The following is a 24,083-nucleotide window of genomic DNA, read 5'->3' on the forward strand; positions in this document are numbered from 1 at the left end:
CCACTCTGTAAAATTATCTATGTACAATCATATTTTCAATACAAAGGGATTAATTGTAATCAAGAAAAGGTATCTAATCTGAAATAGATGAAACAGTAAACCAGATTATATAAATACTTTATAAACAATAATTATTGGTGTCAATTGTGCAAAAAAACCTCCATAGAATAAATAAACAATCATTTTAATAAAGAAGTAAGCATATGTAGGCTGCAATATAAATAATAATTATTATGGATATTTATCATTATTGCTAATATATCTTGTTTCTTTTTGTTCTTTGATAGACTGCAGATCTTTACTCTGTGTTGGTGGCACTCTGCTTAGTTCACATCTTGCCTGACATCAAGTGTGGCAGGGGAGTGCAATCCTTTGTTGTGTTGATTCATTCAGTGGCCCATTCTCTTCCAAACCTATGGCCAAGGCAAATGACCATATACCAATTGGAGGATTATGACTCATTCTTCTGTTCTCCTTTTGGCTTAAATGATAATGTTAAAAATGTCCTGAAGCCATGCTTTAGACAATGCCAACCACACATGGGGTTTCTAACTGCCCAACAATCCGCTGCAGTGGTTTCACCTGAAGGAAGCATGGGAACCACAGACACTATGCTGTCTGCCGGCCATTTGGGAAGCAGGCTGGCGTTCATGGTGCCCTACCCAGCGACAGATCCATTTCAGAGCTCTCACCGGACCTCCTGGCATGATCAGTGCCATCAAAATAAAATGTAATTCAGGTCAGTGCAATTCATGCAGAGTTTTGAGTGACTTTTCTCACATGAGAGAAGTAGCAGCTGTCCATACATGAGCATGCAGTAAGCTTGCTTTGGCTCCAACTTTCAGGCAGCTTTGGGTTGTTGAACTTTCCCCATCCATCTGGGCCTCCAGGGGTTGACATAGCTCCTCTTCCTTTTCCCAGTGCAGGTGATCCTTACTCCCAAACACCTGCTGGTTTACAAGCTCCAGGCACAGCGGCTCTGCTCACACTGGCGTAACTAGCCATGGCCAGTGTGCCTCTCCCATCCATAGGGCTGGGATGGCAGCAGCTGGGATGGTCCAGGAGCTGAGCAGAGGATGACTCACCCAGGAGGAGGAGTGCAAGCTGTGCTTACCAAGCTACAGCGAGTGACACAGGTGCTGGTGCACTGCGGGAGGAAAAGGCAGATACCATCTGATCTGCTGTCTGCCAGGAGAAAAGCTTGCAACGCGGGTGGAGCAGCTCCCCTCCTGTCCTTCAATGGGGGAACTGATGCCAAGGGTGTCATGCAGCCATCCACACTATGCAGATCATGGGAGAGGGACAGCATGAGACGAGCTGGCAGGAGGAGATAAGAGGCAAAGGGTGTGAGGAGCAGCTGGTGCACCCACACCAGGCAGAGGGTTTCCTGGGGTTGAAACACAGGGTGCAGAATGGATGAACTGGGACTGCACCCACAGCCCCGCCAGCCTTTGCCATGGGGCCCCCTTCTCCTGCAGCCCCCAGCAATGGTCTGGGTGGAGAAGTCTCTCTGCATCCTGATGTGACCATAAAGGCTGTGGTCCAGGAGATGGAGAGGAGAGCGCGCGAAAGGCACCACGGTGGCATATGGTGGAGCCTGGACAAGTTGTTGGTCAGGGAAATGCCACCAGGCGCTGCCAGTGGGGCTGAGGGACAGCGAGACCCTGTGACGGATGCTGTTTCTATCGGCTGCTGGTTTTGGCAGAGGCTCCTCGGGGCAGCCCGCTGAAAAGCCGACATTTCCACGCGAACACCCCGAGGCGAAGCGAGCGCCGCTCACGGCGGTGTCCGGCCTGTCCGTCAAGGCGGGGACGAGGGGGAGAAGAAGAAAAATCCAAACTGCTACAAAGAGAAAATAAAGGAAATAAAAGTTGGCTGAAATATTTATTCCCTTGCCTGGTAAAAACATTCGTATTTGAAAACAAAAGGCAAATTGAGATAATAAGCACTGCTTTTTCACCCGGGACGCCCACTGAGGGAGGACAGGTGTCCCCTCCACAGCACCACCCCGCACCTGCTCCCGCCGCGCCGCCCGCACTGCGCCTGCGCGGCCGGGCCGGGCGCCCCGCGGGCAGCCGCCGGCGGGCAGCGAGCCGGCCGTCACGTGGCGCGAGCGCACCGCACCGCACGGCGAGCGGAGGACGGTGCTGCGGAGCCGCGGCCGCCGCACTGCACATCCCGCTTTCCAACCCCCCCCGCCTTCCCCGCCTCCGCGCCCTCCGCCCTGCCCGCGGGGCGCGGGAGCCGGTGACGGGAGCGAGGCGGAGTCTGGAGGGAAGATACCGAGAGATAGAGATTTAAATCACATCCCCGGCTGCAGAAGGGGCAGCAGCAGCAGCAGCCGCCCCGGCGCAGAGGCACGGACGCACGCGCCGAGAGAGGTTCGCCGGCTCTGCCGCTGCTGCTGCTGCTCACCATGGGTGCCGCCGCCGCCGAGCCCCCCCGCGCCGTGGGCCTGGTGTCCAGCGTGGTGAACGACACCCTCGAGTTCTACCGCTGGACCTGGAGCATCCGAGGTAACGCGCCACAGAGCGGCCACCCCGGCACCGCCATCGCCGTGCCCGGCGCCCCCCGCCCGCGGTCACCGAGGCGCAGCGGTTCAAAATGGCTCCGTCTCCCGGGAGACGCGGCGCGGGGGCCGAGGCGGCGGGCGGACCTGGGAGCGCGGCGGGGGGTCCAGCTCCTCCGCACCCGCTGCTCGTCCTGCTGGGTGTGCTTGGGCGCTGTGTTTATTTATCTGCCTTAATCCCGAGTAACGGCCCGCGGCGTGCGGGGCATCGCTTCGCGGCAAAGGTGAGGGTGTTCCCCGGGCGCCTGCGGGCTGGATGTAGCAAAACCTGCTCTCCGGAGCCGATCTTCCTCTGGCTCCCTCACCGCAGCGTGGCCGGGGCCGGCCGGCCGGGAATCGGATGTCGGAGGTAAGCGAAGCCCTCCGGTCATTCGTGCTTTGGCTTCTGCGGCAGGTGGGAGCCCTGTGGCAGCATCGCGTGGAGTTCAGCAAGCGAAATGAGGAAATGGTTGTTACCATCAGTGCAGAAGCTTTTCCTTTTATATTAAGCATGTACGGGTCGGTTCTTCTGTTTTCCGTTTTCAATATGCTCCGTTTTTGCACTGACACCCTATGGCTGCAGTGTGGAAGATGCTGAAGAGGAAAATATCTTGGAATACGGAGAAATGTGAAAAAAGCAACTTTCACTGCTGGGACGGCAAATGGGATGGTAACTTGCTGCAATGACCAGTAGCACTGGAAGTCTTGGTCAGCATGAATGGGTCTCTCTCTGTGGTCAAACAAAACGAGCAGGGTAGAGTCCCAGCTTTCATAGTTACTGTTGTGAGTAGCCTTGGGCAGTTGACAGACGATCACTTCTCTGGATGTTTTCTTCATATTTTGGTTGTCCACGCAGTGATGAGGTCAAGGCTATTTTGTTTTAGACCTAGAAATACACAGAGCAAGACTCTGGAGTGAATGCAACTATGGATGTATTTTGTGGCAGTAAAATAAGTGGAAATGTGGGGCCTTCATTACAGACAGGAAGCTCACTGCATCAGCAGTCTTTTCTTTTCCGCCCCCCTCCCTTCTGCCATCTGTCAGATAATAAATTAATCTTATGTTATAGATGGAGGGAACTCACTTTTTTTTGTTTTTTTGGTCACAATTTGCCTTCCCAGTCTATCTTCTGTTTTTTTGCCATATTTTAAAAATTAAGCCTGTGTGCATATTTTTTTTTTTTCTGTATTTAAAACCTGCCAGAATACAAGATCAAATAAAAATGCTTGCAGCAGCACTGCATTGTAATCTACCAGTGTTAGCGCTCTTTCTCGGCCTCTTGCAACATACAATTGTTCATAGACTGCCAGGTAGTGCATGAAAGAGATGCTGTTCTAGCCAGTCTAGCATTTGCAGATGGATATAAAAATAGATGTGGGTACAAAGTTGATATTTGTATGGATTGCTTGATTTGTTTGGAAAAATACTTCAAGTTCTCATATATTTCCTGAACTTCAAACACGTTATTTAAGTCTGTATGTAGACCATGTTTGTTGTAAGCAAAAATGATCACAGAAAAAAAAAGAGGGATGAGAAGGCAAGTTTATGTAAGGAACATAAAGCTAAGTAACATACAGTAATACTGCATATAGAGCAAACTTTTATTTCTTCCTCCTGCTTCTTTGGAGCATGTTAAGCAGTAGTAAGATGACATTGTGATGCCATCTAAAGTATGCTTAAGTCTTTTACTAATGCAACATTTTAAATTTTTGCTCTAAGCTGAATGGTGTTGCTGTTAACTTAGGATTCCACTATAATGAAGTAATCAGATGAATTTTGTATAAGACATGGAGAGTTTCTTGTTCAGGGTCTGGATTTCAGTGGGTTCCAGCAAGGATAGTTTTGCATAAAGCCTAAGTCACGTCAAAAGCATGTTACTGATCTTGTTTATACCCAGCAGTATGTAAAACAAGGTCCTCCTGTAGTTTTTAGAGTCAGGTGTCCATGCAAAACATGTAGTGTCACACAATGTAGTTACAGGGTAGCTCTGGATAAGAAATTGTCATTTATGAGGCAATGCTGCCTTGCGATTTAAATAAGTCATGTCTTAATGCCTTAAGTTCTGCTTAAATACCTGCTCAGTTTGCTGCTTTTCTGCATATATTTTTTTTAAGAAAAAAATAATCATCTCCATTTGCCATCTCTTGAGTGAATATGTTAAAATCATGAATTCAGCACTGTTATGTGAGTTCATGTAATTCACCTTTGAGTCAAAAACTATGGCAGTGATGTTGCTCAACAGAAAACACAAATTATGGTATGCAAGACCATTGCCTAACGTTCAATATCATTAAATGAAAAACTATACCACGCAGCAGTGTTGCTCAACAAATGATGCCATGCAATAGCGTTGCACAATAAATCATACAGAAACACTACTACACAGCAAAATTACACAATAAAATGTGAAGAAATTTTGTTCCCACTACTACTCCTACACGAAGACTTCTCATTCATATGAAATTGAACTTACTTATTCTCTCCAGTTCTTGCTGCCATTTTTTTATTTGACACCCAAGTGTGTCATTAGCTCTGTTCTTAGTATTCAGCAGGACTGTCCTGCCAGCAGGTGTTTTTTTATAATGCTACCCCAGACTCCTGTGATGGGACTTGTGTAGAGCTGTGCCAGAACATCCCGCTGAGTCTTGTGCTGCTTTATTTTTGTACTGTAAAGATTTGGGCTTTGTCCTCTCCTGCTTTGTGCTGCTTAAAAAGCATCTGACCTTTTCTGAGACAAAAAAGAACCCCAAAGGGCCAAGTATATGATGAGCCTAACTGGGCTTTTTTTCAACAATGTCACAGTTTTTATAGCATTAAGCCCAGTAGCTAAAGCTGGTTTGTGTTTGTTTGTTGCGTGGGTTTTTGCTTTTTAATCTTGTATTTGGGAGTAATAACATTATTTTGTGACCTTTTCCCCCATATGTGTTATCAAATAAACTTTCAGCCTTCGCCTAATATGATTTTGCATATAATTTTGTTGAAATACTACTTTTTGTTTTCCCCCCTCCTTCCTTGGCTATCTTTTTAGACCTCATGAAAATCTGAAATCCATTGTAATCATATATTCATGTAAAAAGAGTGAAAGGAGGTAGTTTAGAAAGCTAAAAACTTGGTCTTAGCAGTCATCGGGAGGAAGAAAAAAGGTATTTGGGAGAAGAGTTACTATCAGGAAAGATGATGTAGGAATTCTGTGCCATTATTTCTGTAAGGGCACGAGTCCAGTAACGTGTAATATATAGGAGAGAGCTTCCTTCTTTCTCTCTGCTGGGGTAGCTGGTTGAGGTTAGATCTGCCAAGAAGGATTAAGGATATGATTAGATGACTGAGCAAGTAACTTAAAGGGAGGTTCCAGGCTGAGTCCAGGAGAACTATTAAGATTAATAACTCTGGACACAATCCAGGAAATAAGAATGTGGAAATCTCAAAACACAGGTGAAGTTGGGCAGTTGGGGAGGGGGGATGTAGGAGACACTGTCTCTAAAAGGAGATTTGTGAAACCCTGTATCAAAAAGATTTATTTTAGAGGAACTATTTCATTTGGATGTATTGAATGAAAGAATAGAAGGATTTATTGACTTTGGGTGAGAATGACTGTTCTTGGAACTCGAAGGCAGGGCCATCCCAGGCCACGTGGAACTGCTTTGGAACAGCAACTATTTACAGCTGTTACAGTTAATAAGATTACAGACTTTTTCCATCAGGAGGAGAGAGGAGAAAGATGCAAACTTTCACTTTAGCGGTAGGGAAGTCTTCTAAGTAGCATCTAGTTGAGGAGCAATATCAGTTGTAGCTTTTATCAGTTGGGTCAGAAGTGTAAGGCAATGAGGATGGGAACAGCTGCTTGCCTTAAAAGTGATCAATTGGAGCAGCTTTCATGGGAACTCAAATTGCCATAAACTTTTGCCAAGAAGATCCTGAAACTAAGTTAAAAATGTTCTGGAAGTTCAGGTTCAGTTTCTTTTTCAGTCCAGGGAACAGAACTGCAAGAAAATGTGTTTCGTCTTCTTCCCTCCTTTTTGTCCCCATGTAGAAACCAAGTGTGGCCAAAGGATCCTGAATGTTTATGTTTGAGGGAGGTTTATTGGAGTGGTCGGCAGAGCAGTGGGATTGTCTGAGTGCAAGTAGTACCTTGTATTTGTGCCAAAGCTGGAGGTAAGAAGAATCCTAATGAAAGTTCTTGAGAGAGTGACAATGAAGAGAGAATGAAGGGCGAGGTGAAGGTTCATGAAGCCCGGTTCACAGAAACAAAGCAGAATGTGTTCCTAATCTTTCAGAGGTCTGTCTGAGCACCAGACTCAGTGATCTGGCACAATACTCGTCTTGTAGATACAATTTTCTTCTCAAGGGAGCAGGGGTTTTTTGATCTGTGATCATGACTGTGTGAAACACAAGGATTAGACAGGAAGAAACACACCAGAAACTGGAGAAGCTGGTGTAATTTGGTTTAGCTATCTTTTGACAGAAACACGGGTTAAAACCTGTGGCAGAAGCAGCACTTGGAGAAGTTGATGAGGGAAGTAAGGAATGTTAAAGTCTAGATTATGAGAGTTTACTGTCAAACAAACTGAGCAATAGGAGCATCCCCGTTTACTAGATTCATTTCATTAAGCATCACATTTGACTGCCTGTCAGTGAAGGGAGGGACTTCATTAGTGAAGAAAAAAAGAGCTGTTGATATTGAAGACAATTTGCCGGATGTTTGAGGGAAATTCCCCCCATGTTTAATTGTGGAATTTGAAAGACAGATATTAAAACCAAAACAGATACCAACCACCATTGGAAATGGAAAAATCACTCAGAAAAATACCTTACCGAGGTGGAAACATGTGCTTAGAGATTCTTGGATCTTTAAGCTTCGAGCCCTCAAGCCTGAGGGGAAAAGTCTGAAGAAAAGTTGATGCTGTGGACGAGGAGCTGAGTAGGGAGTGGAAGACTTCTCCTTCCTAAAGCAAAGGAGAAGGAGTTGCAGGTGTTCACCTGCAACTCTCAGCTCCAGCAGAAATGTAAAACAGAAAATGCCTTCAAAGAGCACCAGCACAAATGTGATATGAACTTCTGTTGGAACATATTCCTGAAGCAAAAGGAATTGTTTGGACAAAATGGCAAGAAAGTGACTTCTGAAAATTCTTTTTAAGGCTGTGTAGGTAGCATGTCTTGAAATCTCTGGAGGAAATGTTACAAATGCTCTTAAAACAGATTCCATGGAAAAAGGCTGGGAAACTGCTTTATACAGAATTTAACCAAGCTGATTGCATTACCTTATTACCTACTGCAGAAGGCGAAATGATCTTTAAAATTGTAGCATACCATAAATGACTGTTGTGGAGTTTTCTGCAGATTGTTCATCCCAGCTAAGGCTGGATTGCCATTAATGAGTTGCAAATTGGCATGTGGTTCTAGAACTACATTCTGTATTGAGAGATGAAGAATCCTTGAGCAGTTGAAATATCTGTGGCATGAAGCAGATACATTCATCCTGGGGACTGCAGTGGTTGTATAAATTGATTGAGTGTAGTGGTTGAACTATTCTTTGTAGGTAGCTGTCTCTAGTTGGAGAAATTTGACTAGAAGATTATCATGGTAGTCATTATTTATGCTGTGCTCAGGGTGAAGAGGCATCTAGCAGGGCTATGGTTATCGCTATGGAAGACCAGAACAGGTTCTATTTGAGGCAGCTATGCTATACTATCCTGTGCAACCAGGAAAGATTGTCAAAGGCTGCAGAAGGACAATTGGTAGAGGAAGGTGTAGGAAACACAGGTTGTAGTTCCTTTTAAGGTCTTGTAGATCAGGAGCCATCAGGAGTGGGTGAGGCAAGACTCCACTTTTTCCTCTGCCAGTCCAGACAGGTTTTTGGAGTTACTTGATTCATATGGAAAGGATTAAGGGAGCACTTAGGTGAAAGGTGGATGAATGGAAAGGCTCCATGCAGACATGGAGAGAACTTTGGGAAGAAGAATTTGCTAGGATGCAGCACTAGCTGGGGAAGGGCTGTGGTGTGTTAAGAGGTCTGTGAGGTAAGGGAAATGGGGCTAAACATGAATGGCCTGAAAAATGGTAGCTAAATGAAAGTTCATTTAACTAAGAAGAATTGGCTATTAAAAAAAAAAAAAATGTATAGCTTTGGCTTTTAAAGAGTGTTGGTATGAGTGGAATGTGCCTGGAGCACGGAAGTTGGGACAGAGTGCTTTCAAGAGCAGATCTGATCCATGAGGTACGACTTCTCTCACTTGCCAGCCATTATATGACAGGGCTTTGCTTTCTCAGGTTGTATTTGAAAACGAAGTTGAAGCAGCCATTGCATTTCATAAGGAACTATTGTATGGGGGACTATCTGACATCTCCTCTAGGAAGATGTAGCTGGGGGATACGTAGTTTCTGGATCTTGTTTAGGTGGCAAGTGAGTACAACTGCACTCAATTTTGTCAAGACTCAAGTGCTTCTGAGCTTATGGACTTCACAGTCTTGTGGAATTTTAAGGACATAACTGAAAGCAGCTCTGAAATTCAGGCCTGCTGGGACTTAGATGTCAGCTCTGTGGGGATTTTCAGGACTGCATCCGAGACTGTAAGTAAAGCAATATGTAGCTCCAAGGCAAACCTGGAGATGAATTGAGTGCAATGTGCTTTGTCTTAACTTCCATTGTGTGTGCTTGGATCCCAAGATAAACATGAGCTAGTTTACCTTTCTCTCATGGAAGGTGACATGCCCATGGGCATTAACTGGTCTTGGTTGTATCAGGTTAACTCACTTGTGTGCCTGCAACTCAACTCCTTTCTTTATGTACTTGAATAATTTCAGTGGTTTGATCTTTAACTCCTGCTTCACAGTGTTCTCTTTCTCTATGGCATTGTGTCTGCTTGTATCATGAGATTCTTCCCTAGTTTCACTCCATCCATCCAACCCCCACATGTACTCTTCTGTTTCAGCATAATCATGGACTCTTGACTGTTTGGTTTGCTTCTGTCATTTTCCCATTCCTCTCATCTTTTTCTGTAGTACCTCAGAAGTGTCTTCTTCCTGCTCGTGTATATGTTATGCTTCAGATTGCATGCTTGACCATGGTGTTTTTCTAATTTTTTTCTTTTTTTATCTGCTTATAGATATCGTTTCCTTGTTTCCCTCTCCCAGTTATAGCAAATATAAGAGATTGCTTTATGGCTTTCTGAATGTTCACAGTGTGTTCTTGGAAGTAGGGAATTTATAACACATCTTTTACTTTTTCTGTTGAGCCAGTAAATCATCTCTCGCTAGATAAGATTTTATGTCCTTCTATTCCTAAAGAAGCATTGTAACACCTTGGTTTTAAATGGTTTAACTACTCAAAAGGAAAAAAAAAGGTATATACATGTGCTAAATTGAATATCTGGACTGTAAAAAGGAGACTTCATATTTTTAGAGTTCACATTTAATACTTAGTGTTTTACCAGGAACAGATGTGCCCAATAGAAATAATTACACATGGAGTAACCCAAAATGCTTTCACATTTAGGCCAGATTTTCTTCTACTCTGTCTAATCTCAGTTTCAGTAGTCCATGAATTTTTGATCTAGAGTGAGAAACTGTATTGCAGAAGCTATTGGAGAAGCTTAGATTTGGAGGCCATGTGTTACCATGAATGGTAACATGACTGTAGAAGTGAAAAGACTTTTAGTTGTAGCAGTCGTTATGGTATGATATTGTTTAGCTGCCAAACTGTTGATTTTGCTGCTGTGTACTTAGTCAGTGAAAGACTCAGACACTCATTCAATTCATGAAGTACTTGTGTTACGCTGACAGAAGACCTGCTGTACCTTACAACTGTTTTACTTCTGCCCCTGCACTTTGAAGAGCTAATATATTTCAATAACTCCTTTTGTAGTTTTTACTCAAAACAGAATTCCCACTTCATTCATCCTTCTGTAGAACCAAATTGATGAGCAGCGTCTTTGTGCTGATGCAAACAAACAAGAAAAAGGGGGTAATTTATCAGATTTCTGTGCAGCTTCTCGCAAATGTTCTCTAATAGCTTTCTGGTATTATTTTTAGGTAGACTTGCTGTTGCTTATTTTCATACATGTTCACACACTGCATCTAGGAGTCTCTAAATGTTTATCTGTAGCCCCAGTAGTTATGAGATCAGTGATATAAGTTGTTTATATTTGCTGTGTAGTTCAGCATCAGTACCCTTCTGCTGTGTTAGCACATTAGTCAGACGTGTATCAGTGCTGAACTTACTGTCCTGTGTACGCTGAGTATGTAACACATCTCTGTACAGTAGATAAGGCCTTGCAGAGTTATTATTAAACTGTTACTAATAATCCTTCACGTTTTTCAAGGATGTTAGCTTGTAACTGAGGGAATCTAAGAAAAAAAATCTGTCTCGGAAGATTTATTCTTTGACATTATAAAATCATGAATCATACTAGATGGACCAATAGTCTAATCTGTTGTTGCAACATTGAGTGTGCATAAATCTTATGTTTGTATTATTGCTTACTGATACCCCTACAACTTATTTTTGTAGTACCAAAACCCGCCACTTTTGCATGAAGTAATGACATCCAGTTTGAGCTCTCAGAAATACAGTTTTGGCTAAGACCAGAGAAGTTTGAATAAAAGTTTCAATAAAGAAAACAATGTAGAAGGAAAGCTTGTTGAACTGTGTTTTATGCAGCACTTTTATTTCTTTAGAAATACGGGGGCATGGCCTGGATCATAGAGTTCTGCAAGTAGTTAATAAAATTGCATCCCATGGGTCAGTTTGGTGTTGGTTGGTTTTATGTGGGATTTTTTTGTTTGTTTTTGGGTTAGTGTTTGTGTGTGGTGTTTGTTGGGGTTTTTTTTGTCTTTGTTTGTTTGTTTTTAACTTGTTTTCTTCATCTGTTTACTCTAACTTGTAACATTTAAGAAAAGGCATGCAGGTGTCACTGCTCAGGGAATGCGTCTTGCTTTTGTGATGTTTGGAAAAATAAGATTTGACAAACGGAAGAATGCTGCATGCCTCAAGGGCTTACCATCTTGCAAATCTTGTGTAAGCTTCAATGAGGATTATATTTTTATTATTCCTTGAAGCAGAGTGCTTGCACTGTTCTTACAAAGAATCATAATCAACAGAGGAGGTAAATAAAAAATAATTGGAACAAGGCAGTCTCTTAGACTTGAAAATCCTGAGACTTGTTGGTGAGTTGATATGGCTCCTGAACTTTGTAATAATTCCATTATTATGCTTATCTTGAAGTAAGTGTATTCTGTAATTACTGTGTACAGGCACAAATGCAGTATGGTATTAGTGACTGAGTGATGAGAGGCCCAAGAAGACTAGAGCGCTAGTTGGAATAACGGGAGTACTAGTTAAAATACGTCTGAATTTTAACAACAAATTGGGATTAGGCGTTCCTATTACTTTAATGGGAGTTTATGGAACACATGCCTACTAAACAGGTGTTCGTTAGCTGCAGCAGATATTCTTCTTAGCTCTATGGTATTTGTATTTTATGTTGCTCTATATAGGTTTAAAAAAGACTCAACATCAATTTCAAAGTCCCAAAATTTGAAACAATGCTACAGCTGGTTATAGGCATTCTCTCTTAGTCTGGTCCTTTTGGGTTTGAAGAAGGCATATCTCTTTTCGGAGTGCAACAGGATTTGTACAGCTTTGTCTACAAACTTTTAAAATCTGTGGCTTTTGTTTTTCAGAGTATATGCTTTCATTATTGAGGCTGAATATTTTTATTATTGCATTTTAGCTTGATGTTTCATAGCTTGCCATAGAATTTTAATGTTTCTTGTTCTCAGCCCAAACAAATTAGTTTGTTCTTAGCTAGTTAAAGCTTGAGGATAGACAAAATACTTAACTCAGATACTTCCATTAGTTCTTGAAGATAAAAGTAAATATGTTTTCTCTGTACTGTTCTGTATTTAAATAAATTACCTAAATCAGACCAGCTTTTGTGCTTTGTTGTGCCAGGTTTTGAGAACCTTTATCCATATAGCATTGTGTGTATGTCATCCTTAGCTTTGGCAGTGACATATTCACCTCTTTGGGTTTTTTTGGCAATCATAACCAGTAACATACTCACCTCTTTGTTTTTTTCCCACTCATAACTGCTGCTGTGATGTTATTGTGATAATACAGAATTCTTCTGTGAGGGAATATGGCAGGGACTTGATTGGTATAGTTAATTTTCCATGTCTAAGAGGTGCAAGGCTGATTTAAATGTTTGTAGAGTATCTGGAGAAGAGCCATGAAAATGATTAGAGGATTGGGAAATATGTCTTCAGATCAATGAAATAAGGTGTTTCTTTAAATCTAAAAAAAGCATCTAGCGAGCGACCTGATAGCTGTTTATAACTACTCAAATGAGGAGGAAAAAAATTGTTAAAAGAGCTGTGTCTTCAGTCTTGCAGACAGAAGTATCACAAATTGGTTAAAATTTAATTCCTTTGGATTAGGAAGCAAATTTATGCAATGGGTCAGTTAACATTTTACAGCAAACTGTTATATGTTTTACTGAGTTCTGAGCCTCTGAAAAGACATATCCTATAGTAAAATGGAAAATTCTTCTAAGGAAGATCTCTTAGCTAAAATGTGAGTTAGGGGGAGCTTTCTGGCCTTTGTTTTGTAGATTATACTAGACTGCAATGTTCCTGAGTTAGGTACAGGTATCTTTGACCCTGTCAGACTCCTTAGAAATACCCACAGTGCCAGACAACTGCAGGCATTGCCAAGTAGGATACGTGAGATAAAGGCGAGAAAGAAGCATTAAATGGGACGTTCCTGGTGTCCCAGTCCTTTTGCTTTCCTGCAGCAGCTCTCTGTCTGCATAATCCCTCCTAGGACGACATAGGCTCTTTTGATTGAAACAGGAGTGAGGCTACAGGCATGTTATTTTAGTTTGTGCACTAGCTTCAATCCTCTGTCATAGGATTTCTCATAAAGAAACTTGATAAGCTGGGGTGATTGAGGATTAGAATGCAATATGTGCGATAAATAATCAATATCAGAGCAGACAAGTTAATTCAAGCACTGACGACCTTTGAAAGAATCATTCTTTTTGGACCAAGAAAACTGCTCCATTAAAATTGTAATAAATAAGTAAAGAGAAAATTTTAGCTCCTGTAGGTGTTCATCCAAAGTTATATGGCCTCTCAGTTTTGACTCTGCAATGTACTTCGACAGTCTTCAGTCTCAAGTGTACAGCACATGCAGTGGGTTGTGTACTGTTCTATAGGCTAAGTTTATAGCTTCAGCTGTTGTTCCATTTGTACATTTTGAGGTTTTAGTTACTCAAAGACTGAGCTTTTCTTCTTGGAGTCTCTACGAACTGGTAACAGTAAATGTACATTTAAGTGATTCTGATGCATTACTTCATTTAGTTTAAAAGCCTAGGGTCCAAACATGTAGATGTTTATTCGAGTTTACTTTCAACTGAGCCAGTCTGCAGTGGTTGTATAGCCAGAGAGAGCCTTGTATCCACTTGTAAGGATATACAAGACCGAGACGGTATTTTTCATACAAATGCAGAAAGAGAACTATGTTGTATAGAATATTAATCCATAACCAGAAAGAAAAAGGGAAGAGGGGCCACTAAAATACTGCAAAGGAATTTAATGTGAAAGGTTAGTAAACATTTTAAGGTGCATGAAGTAATGGTTCTCAAATGTTTGCTTTATATTATATGTGTTTTCATTTTGTAATATCCTTCAATTGTAGTGCTAGTGGAGCTAACATGAAATTCTTAGATAATTAAAACAATGTAGTTCATAGAACAGTACTCCAGTTAGATAATACTGGTTTGCCTTCCTTATATTGTGAAATTAGTATTTCACTTGTTTAAAGAAATTTTGCTTGAGATTGGGCTTTGAGAGGACTTGTTAAAATAAACAGCATGATCTTCAGAGAGCTGTCACTGTAAGAACCACTTTTAAACAGTCACCATCATTTCTGCAGTGTCTTTAGAAATGTAATTGGACAGATGGATGTGCTGGATTGGCACTGTAAGTGTCTTTGCGCTGAGAATAGTATCAATAGCTATTAATAACTTCGAAAGGCTCTCCAGATAAATTAGTGAGTAGCAACCTTATAGCTGAGCAACACGTATGTTGTTAAACTAAAAATAAAGTTTTACTAAGTATTGACTTTGAATCTAATACAAATGCAGGGAATTTCAGAACTCATGTATTTTAGTTATGAAATATTTCCCTCTAAAAATAGCATTAAAAACAGATATAGGCACCATTGTATTGTTTCAGGATTTCTTCTAATGAATGCAAGAGCAACTGTGTTATGCATTTGCTTATTTTTAAAGTTTGCACTTCTTCAGGAAAGAAAAAATATTGGTCACAGGCTCAGTAGCATGCAGGAAATTTAACTGTCTAAAATACTCTCTATGGGAAAGGAAATGCTGAACCATATTTAACAGAAGCATGGGCATATTAAAACACAGTATGTTTCACCGAAGTTTCTTGTGATTTTTATCTCTAGATCACCATCAGTGCAGCCTTATTTATTGAAATTCATCTTCGTTCGCTTTCCATATTTCAATATAGGTTAATTATGTCCTCTTTGGACATTACGAGGTAGGTTATTCAGTCCTTTTCGCTGGTCCTGCTCTTGGTCTTGCTCTGGAGGAAGAAATCAGAGGGTTTTATGTGTGTATTTCCTGTTAATTGCCCCACATAAGGAATTAAATCCTGTAAGAGTAGGTGCTTGAAGGCAATTTCAGTTATTTTTATCTATTAAAAAAAAGTATACGTTCTTCTGTTTCTTCTCTTCTTGAAATGTGAAACTTTAAAATGTATGTACACAAAATGACAGGAAAACCTTGTTTGTGTAAATATTTCGTATTATTTCCTTACATAACAGGAATTTGCTATTAGGAACGTGTTAGCAGATGCCTTATTCTATTCTGGATTCACCTTTATGATTGAGTGCAACTTTAAATGTTTGTTCTAAAACGTCTCTCACCTGACAAAAAAAGCACTGTACTACAGGCTGTGCCATCACAATAGGCATTTTATTTGTGATCGAATTAGAATCTGGGTCTTAGGATTTGAAAGGCAAACACATTAATCCCCTGAAAGATTCAGTCAGTCTCTGTCAATTCCAATCAAGTAAAGGCATTGATCATTTTGCTTCAAAGCAGTTCGAGGGAGTTTTTAATTCAGGGGGCTAACCTTTTTATTTCAAGCTTTTTTCATCTTTCAGGCAATGTTGTACCTATTGCTTGTGAAGTACTTCAGGATTTGATGCACTCATATGTCCCATTAAGCAATCACATTTCTCTGTAATTTGCTGAAATAATTTGTGGTCATCAGCACTAGGTAGCAAGTAGGACACAAAATTGTGCTATTTTAACTAAAACAGGGTGGGAAGTGGGAGGATGTTGGAATAGCTTGGGAGGTTTGTCATTTAGGCGGATGACTCGAGAGTGAGTTTATCTTGGTTTGAAAGAGGGTATGTGAAAAGAAGCTTGGAACCAGGGTCTGCATGTAACTGTCTATTTTCTGTGTAGAAGATGGACAAGTAGGCTTACCTGGTAAACTGAAATTAAATTGGTTTTGTAATGTAATACCTGTGCAACAAGAATGGTGTATGGAGCTGATTTAAAACTCAACAAGTTACTGTGCATTTCTAGACAAGGTCTTGTGACGAAGAAATTTCTAAATCTAGCAAGTTCTCAGGTTAATAGTAGCATACTTTCTCATGCCACAGGATTAGTAAAAAGTTATCATGCTCAGAATCTCCAAGATGCCCTGAAAATAAATGCAAGGTGTTGTTCTTAGCACAGGAGGGATTAGAATAAACTTCCTGACTATTGATATGCTTCTGTTTTGGCCAGGATGTACTCCAGAACTGAATCGCCTTCTGTATTTGCTCTCATACAGGCATTTTGTGTTCAAAGTGTAATTAACTGTCCTAGCAGAGGTCAGGCCCTCAAAATCCCAATCAGATAGATTCCTTGGGCAATGTATTGTGTGATCTGTATCAGTAAGCTATGTTTTTAGTATAAATACTTTAAGACTTATCTCTGAGATGTGGTGACTCCCTGTGCAGAAAGCCTCTGCACAGGCAAAGTAACAGGCTGAAATCGTGATACAGGTATGGAAGTTTAATGACAGTTGCCCAGGTGCTGTTACGTTGTTGTCAGAGTTAATTAAATTTATCTATTGGTTTTCTCCAGTTCTTCACTTTGTAGTATTTGTAGAAAGTAGGTGAAACAATTGTTTACAGTCCTGATGCTTTCTTTTCACCCTCTAGTGAATCCTTATTCTTCTCTTCAGAGATCTTTGTCTCCTGCTACAAAAAGAAATCTGGAATAGGTCATGGTTCCTGTTTTCAGCAGTGGGTGGTAACATTCACCTCCTGGGTAAAAGTCAAATCTTCCTTTTTCACGTTCTTTGTATTGTCATTTTAGTGTTCAGGATACTGTAGGAGGCTGGGTTAGAAAATAGAGGACATTCTCTAATATGTCCTTGCCTCTTTATATTGCTTAGCTCAAGAAGGCTGGAAAAGCAGTCAGGTCTTTTGCCTCACCTGCTTTTCACCCTTTGCACACTTAGGTGTCTGAAGTGAGGTGCAGATTTGATTTGAGCATGTCACACATTGTCTCTTAATTAAGTGGCACCTTTCTTCTCGCTTGGTGCAGATATGTCTTTGCTCATTACTTCATATCGGGTGGATGTTGTGGTTCTCAATTTCTCTTGTCTTTTAAATGGTGTTATCTTTTATTTTAAAATTCAGATTGGTAGAGCAATTGCTGTTATAAAAAGAAGCAGGAACTGAAGTGTAAGGGAGACAGCAGTGTCATAATAGCAATGTAGCAGTGTGATTTCAGCTTCAATAAGTAGCATTCTGTGAGGTCTGGCAAATGGGGCTGTTTCTTTACATTCCAAGACGTTGTACTTACCGTATAAAGCAATTGTTCTCATGTTTGACAGGCAGTACATTATATTGTAATAGAAGTGTCTGTTCCAGGAACTTGCTGAAAAGGAAGAGGCAACTGTCTGCTCCCACTTTCTTGAGTTCTGTTTCACTGTCTATGTTTCTCCAGCCAATCCCTCTGACTTTTTTGCCACTCCTTCCTGTACTCCTTGCCATGTCTTGCCCTTGGCTTCTGTTGGTGGCTGTGGTCACAAGGCTGACTCCTGTCATTCTGGCAGCATCAGCCTTGCTGAAGGTTTCCATGCATTAGGATGACTTCTCCCTTCTGGTATGAACAGCCATAATGGAAGCAGCTAGGCTGGCTTCTTTTGCATTTCTTTTTAGGCTTCCTAGCATCTTACTTGCAATGTGCAGATCAAGTATTGTTAAATCAGCTGGAAGCAAGAAGAGTCAGGGCCATGCACATTGTTTCTCTGTAGATCACAACATGTGTTGTTTATTAGAATAGAGGGTCTCATGAAATCTTCTAAATTGAGGTTCTAATTTATGATCTTAAGGGCAACCAAGGAAACAAGAAAGAAGTGGAGGAGAAGTAATGGCATTGCTGTTCTGTATTTTACTCATTGCATCAGGGCTCTTCATTTTTTAGATAAGTAGGGTTTTCTAACTTACCTGCTGGTTTGCCTGGGATCAGGAATGAATTTATGGTATAGGGGTTTTTTTCCCCACTGTCTTTGGGTTACCAAGAAGAAAAACAGTTCTCTGAAATAAAATTGCACTCTAGGTAAGTCTGTGGGCAGCTGCGTTGCTATTTGTGAGTTTGCCCACAAATTACTGAAGGCAGATGGTTTAGATGTCTGAGCTTCCCAAGGAACACTGTTGTGTGATTTCCATTTGAGCTCCAAGTGGTCTAAGCATCTGGAAAATAACCCAGTTAGTATCATAGAGCTGTGCAGTACCTGAAGTATCGATAGTTAGGTAATAGTTACCTTTTATCTCTTGCTATAACTAGAGTTCAGCCTTCATATGGTGGGGGAAGGAAGCACCTGTGTAAGGATGTGTCACTGTAGCAGAGCCATCTTCTAATCCTAGATGTCACTGGTTCATCAGGCCAAGAGCGATTTTTTTTGTTTGGTTGGTTTGGCTTGGGTTTTTTGTTTGTTTTGCTCTTGTTTGTTTACAGATCCAGAACTTAGTATAGCATATTCTGGGTGCTAGAGTATGTGTGTCTCTGGATCCCATGAATGACTGAAGTAGACTATAAACAAAACCTTTGTCTCCCATTTTGCAGTGTAGATTTCACTACCTAGAACCATCCCTTTGACCTCTTTTATTTAGTTGTTTTCCAGTGATGTTTGTATTCTGTCTGAAACATATGAGTCTGACCTACATCAAATAGCAAAGGTACTTGGTTAGCATCATACAACCTGTATAAAATTAATTGGAGGCGTTTTAGTACTCAATTTTAAACTAATAAAAGCTATTAATTTTATCAGTATTTTGCCAGATTTGTGTATCTTTCCTTTGTCATGTTGTAGAGTATTTGGTTATGTTGCCACTGCAGTCACTGTTCATCATAAGCAAAATTGTTTTCTGGGGGATTGGTGTGTTGGGTTTGGGCTTATGTGATTCTGTTTGCTTTACTGTTTTGGATTGTAGAACAGGACAATGGAACTTGCATCACATAATGAATGTCTGTGTGAGGTAATGTGATACAGTGGTGTGCTTTTTTTGAAACTACTTTCTTTAAACTTCCTAGAAAGAATGAGTGTATTGTGTTTCTACTATTGGATACATCTATTGCAGGAGAGAATAATACTTAACAAATGCAATGCTTAAAAGTACAATGAAACATTTTGTTCAGATCTTGTTGACTCCTTCTGTTTGCTTCACCCTCCTCAGACAAACGTGTTGATGATTGGCCCTTGATGCAGTCTCCATTTCCAACACTGACTATAAGCACTATTTATCTCCTCACTGTCTGGCTGGGCCCCAAATGGATGAAGACAAGAGAACCCTTCCAGTTACGTTTCCTGTTGGTTGTTTACAACTTTGGGATGGTTCTGCTCAACTTCTTCATTTTCAAAGAGGTGTGTATGCCCTCTCACAGGAGGGAATTCCTATTTAAGTCTGAGGCTGTCTACAGTTTGCAAAATGAAAGTAATCTTACATATTCATGATGTCTATTGAGGGTGAATGTTTTGCACAGACATTTAAAGCTGAGTTTGCCTTTAATGTATTTCTGTAGCTAGGTATATTCTGTTTAAGAATAAATGCCCTGAATGAGTCTATAGAAAGAATTAGTGTACTAGCTATTCCAAGTTCTTTTTAGATTGATGTTGGTGTAAACACTGGACAGATTAACTAAAATCTGTAGAGATTTAACACTTGTAACTAATTTTTTTTTTTCTTTTTAATAATGTGAATGGGTGTCAAAATGCTTCTTGTTAGAAACTGAGTTGTTTGATGCCTTCAATGTGTTTATCCTTTTTAGAAATTCAGATGTCCATTGTATGTAGTGAGGAAAAGTGTCTTGTCTGTAAATTATCTTTTAGAATAAGAACAAAAATGAAGTGAACTGTATCTTTAAATAAAAAGGATACATTTTTCTAATATTTGGTTTCCAAAGTTCTGAGTATGTTAATTTTAATAAATTTCAGTGCTGCTGCATTTCTCCCTTTTTAGGTTTTCTGTACAGAGGAAATGACTAGTAACAATGCAGTGGATCAGCTCTTTAGTAGTAGCTAAGTAGTATTACTTAACAGTTTGGTAATCATGATTCAAGGATAGCTGTCCAGAATACAGCTGATGCTAAGGAGTAGTTTACACTGCTGTGACTTTGCTCATCTGAATTGTCTTCTTCCAGGAAGATTGATCATAAATTTGCAAAACCCGTTTCCAAAAGTAAACAAATGAACAGAGCAATTAAAATTACAGCATTGCAGAGCTCTTTTTTTTCTGCCTGGACCATTCTGTACTTTTGCCAGGAAAGCATGGCATATCTGAGGATGATCTGCATCCCTAGAGCTTCTATAATAAAATTATTAACTGATTTCAGCAATTTTTTTAAGACATGGTTCAGTAAAATGTTAGCCATCACACCTCAGTCATCATTTTGTCTAAATTGTTTCCTTGCACTATTCAACTAAGTAGTAAAATGCTCCAGGTATGACAGAATTTAATGCTGACTCTCAAGGATATTTGTGAGAATGGAAGAAATCCAATCATCTTGGCGGGTTAAAACTGAAAGTCCTCTGAAATGAACTCTGCCATGTTTTTGCCATGTCTGTCCTTTTCACTTATTCCTTTAAATTGGTTTGTTTTGTTCATAAGCTGAATTATACCAGACTTGTGGTCAATGATTATTCAAACCTGTGTTGCTTGTAATATATGTGTTTGTATGGCATTTCCAAATCACTAAATTAACATAAAAATGAATGGGACTGCAAATACACATTTGCTGCTGATAGGCTGAAAGCTCATAACTTAAAACACAGAGGTTCTTGTTTCCTGCTATTTCAAATAGCAGGTTGTTATTCAATAGATGTTAAGACTATGGATACGACATTTACAAGAAGTGTCTTCTCTTGATCTTAGAGACTGATAGGAGGTAGGTGTTCAAGTTTCAGTTGTTCCCTTTAACAGGACAACTTCTGCTTCAGTCTACATGGGGTGTACAATACCAGTGTGCCACTGTTGTGATTTTCTTGAGTAATGTAATTGTCATGAGTAAAATTATACACAGATTGTGTTTTGTGAGGGACTATAAAGTTTCCAGGTATTGCTGAGAACAGAATTTTAATATTAAATTCCTTTAAATGCTGTTAAAATAATCATCCTCGTGGCAAGCTGTATTGTTCATCTGTGATAACTTATGTTAAAATGGTAAGTTCATTAAGTACTCCTATGTTGTCTAGTCCAAGGCTTCCCTACATTGGACTCAAATTCAGATTCAAATTAGCAGCGAATTTTGCCTAGAACATGCAGAAGTCCCAGATGGATTTTGCCCTATTTTGCCACAAAACCTTGAATTTCTTATTCTACTTTGAAGCAGTCTAGTGAAATCAATCTACTGCCTTTTGCCAAGGGAGCCTTGGTCAAATTACCCAGTAGACTGCAGTAGCGATCGCTTGGTTTCTGTAACAGTGTGCTCTTCTCTGATACTATCAAATGTACCTGTGTGGGACCACGCTAGGAGCAGTGGTGTTACAGCAGCTTGTAAATGGACTTGGATGATGCAGTAGTAGTTCAATTTCTTTCCTAGAATCATTTCTGTGGACAGTTCTTCCCTGCTTTAACAGATGTGCTGAAGTAAGTCCAGAGTTTCAGAAAGTTTTGTGTATTTGTTTTATCTGACTATCCTAGTGCTGTGTGCAAGATGAGATACCAAAGTAAACTTCAGTTCAGTTTAAATAAATGGAAGTCAGATTAGCAGTAAGAATAGTGAATGCCTACCAATGCTTATTTTGAAGATCTTTTTGTATCACCCTTCTTTACTGTTACAACTCACAATTTACAGGGTATGTCTGTTCCACTGCCATCTTTTTTTTATTCTTAACAGGGTGAGATTACCTGACTTTAAACACTCTTGGATCATAACATTAGTGAATGTCAAGATTAGAATTTGAACCTTGTACAGCATTAAGCAAGTGTTCTTCTTTCCAAAGGGAACTTGCTCAAACATCAGGTTTATCTCCTGTTCAGGTTCTTGCAACATGCTTGATTTGGAGTGGCCCTACAGGAGCACTTCGTGTGCTTTACGCTCTTTCTGTTGGCATGAAACGGGGAACTTATCTTCATGCAGTTTCTCTCAACGTGTTTTATGGGTGCTCAGCATTGGCTGTTCAGGGTTGGTTCCTTTTTTTGTTTTTTTTTTTTTTGTTGTTTTCCCCTGGATTTACTGTTTTAGAGAACAGTAGATCCACATTATATAATCCCTGTCTCTAGGAGAGAGTTCTCTCAAATCCATCATGGGAATAGCGTTTCTGTTATTCATAGTGAAACAATTAGGTATTTTCTGTCTCTGAAGCTAGAGCTGTCCGAGGGAATACTCATGTTTAAACAGCTTAAGGTCACACTGGAATTCTTACTAATTTGTACAGGGCTCTAGTTATCTGGGCAGATACACGGAAGGAAAGAGAAGTGCTTTCTTTTTAATTTACAAGAAAAAAAAATAGGTACTGTGTAACAAAAGGTTGTTAGAACTAAATATTGGCTTACTCCAGTAGTATTCTCAGGACTGATAAGGATATTTTTAATATTTCTCTTCAGGTAAGTTTGATGTAGTAAGAAATTTGCTGGTAATTGTTATGAACATATTTCATATAGTATCTTTCCCTTCATATATGACTTTAATATTTTCAGCTGTTTTTGTCATCAAGAGCTCGAGGTTACAGCTATGTCTGCCAGACTGTGGATTATTCAGATAATGTTTATGAAGTTAGGGTGAGTATTTCTTTTTTGTATTTGTATATGAATGTGTGTAACATATAGAACTATGTGATCATTTAAGTCTTGTCTGAAAACAGTGTTTTCAAAGTTCTGCTGTCAGCCATGAGTGTATCCCGTTATATTCTCACAGACCACTTCAGGTTTGAATATATTGCACACAGCAGGTTTAATCAAAGTGCATCGATGTATTTGCATTAACTTTCATCTGACTGCTATAAGTAAGGATAGTCTTGAAGATACCATCCTTGGCTTCATCTGTGGTTGTACAATCCAAGATAAACTTTGTATGTATACTTTGTTTCCTAGACCTTGCAGAAGTTTATGATACCAGGGTAACCACAGTGAAGTAGTGTTTTAGCTAGATCAAAGCAAGGAAGATTTATCAGCATATACTGTGGTTGCACTTCACTCCTACTGGTGTGGCAACTTTTTGTCTCCCTTACCCATGTTTGGCTTCATGAAGTCTTGCTGGCTTCTGGCAAACATCAGTACATTTCACTGTCGAAGCTTAGAATTCAAATGTGTGTTTTTTGGAAAGCGTTCAAATTAAAATAGAAGTGCAAATGCCTGTTAATTTCCGTAATGCTGTTGATTAGCTCATGTATTAAGCCTTATCTTCCAGCAGAGCTGACACTTGAGAATCTCTCAGCTGTACTTGCAGGTTTCATCTACAGATTAGAACATGTTCCTGAAAATATAATTAAAGTGTGTTATAGTATAAATACATTTAATATTTGTAACACATGTCAAAAAATGGCTGTCTACAAGGTGGCTATTCATGTGTAGTTTTATTCAGAAGCTTGTGCACACGACAGGGGTGGTAGTGAAAAGGATGTGTTTGAGTCTTACATCTTATGTGTAACAGCTGATATTGCAGAACAACTCTGTGTGTAGATTTTTATTTGCCTTGTAATAGTCACCTATCTTTTACCTTTCCCCATGCTGTGCACTCACTATTTGAATCACTAGAATAATTCTGTTAAGAATTTTGTTTAAAAACAGAATCTAGATAAGTGTAACAAATGCTTGACAGGGTTTTTCAATAGATAAGCAAAATAGAACACCCTTGTACTCAGCTGGATGACACTGAGATCTGGAATGGCATCTACTGAAGGATTTTTTATATTAATGAAGTACAAGTGCTAATGACTTTTAGTATGCAAAAATTCTATTTCATAGCCTCACTTTTAGATGCACTTGTTTGTGGAAGGCAGTGAA

At 40.1% G+C, this 24,083-nt stretch overlaps 1 protein-coding gene across 1 annotated transcript in view; it reads left to right on the forward strand.

The window, feature by feature from the left end:
* The first annotated feature begins 2,084 nt into the window (after window positions 1-2,084).
* The window catches only part of ELOVL4 (ELOVL fatty acid elongase 4), a 35,025-nt gene continuing 13,026 nt past the window's right edge, over window positions 2,085-24,083 (forward strand). Inside the window, exons 1-3 of the mRNA XM_065835694.2 lie at window positions 2,085-2,516; window positions 19,317-19,504; window positions 22,779-22,859. Of these exons, the coding sequence (XP_065691766.2) occupies window positions 2,417-2,516; window positions 19,317-19,504; window positions 22,779-22,859 (369 nt within the window). The 5' untranslated portion in view covers window positions 2,085-2,416. The remainder of the gene's footprint in view (window positions 2,517-19,316; window positions 19,505-22,778; window positions 22,860-24,083) is intronic.

Source organism: Patagioenas fasciata, chromosome 3, assembly GCF_037038585.1.
Source record: "Patagioenas fasciata isolate bPatFas1 chromosome 3, bPatFas1.hap1, whole genome shotgun sequence".
Classification (NCBI taxonomy): Eukaryota; Metazoa; Chordata; class Aves; order Columbiformes; family Columbidae; genus Patagioenas; species Patagioenas fasciata.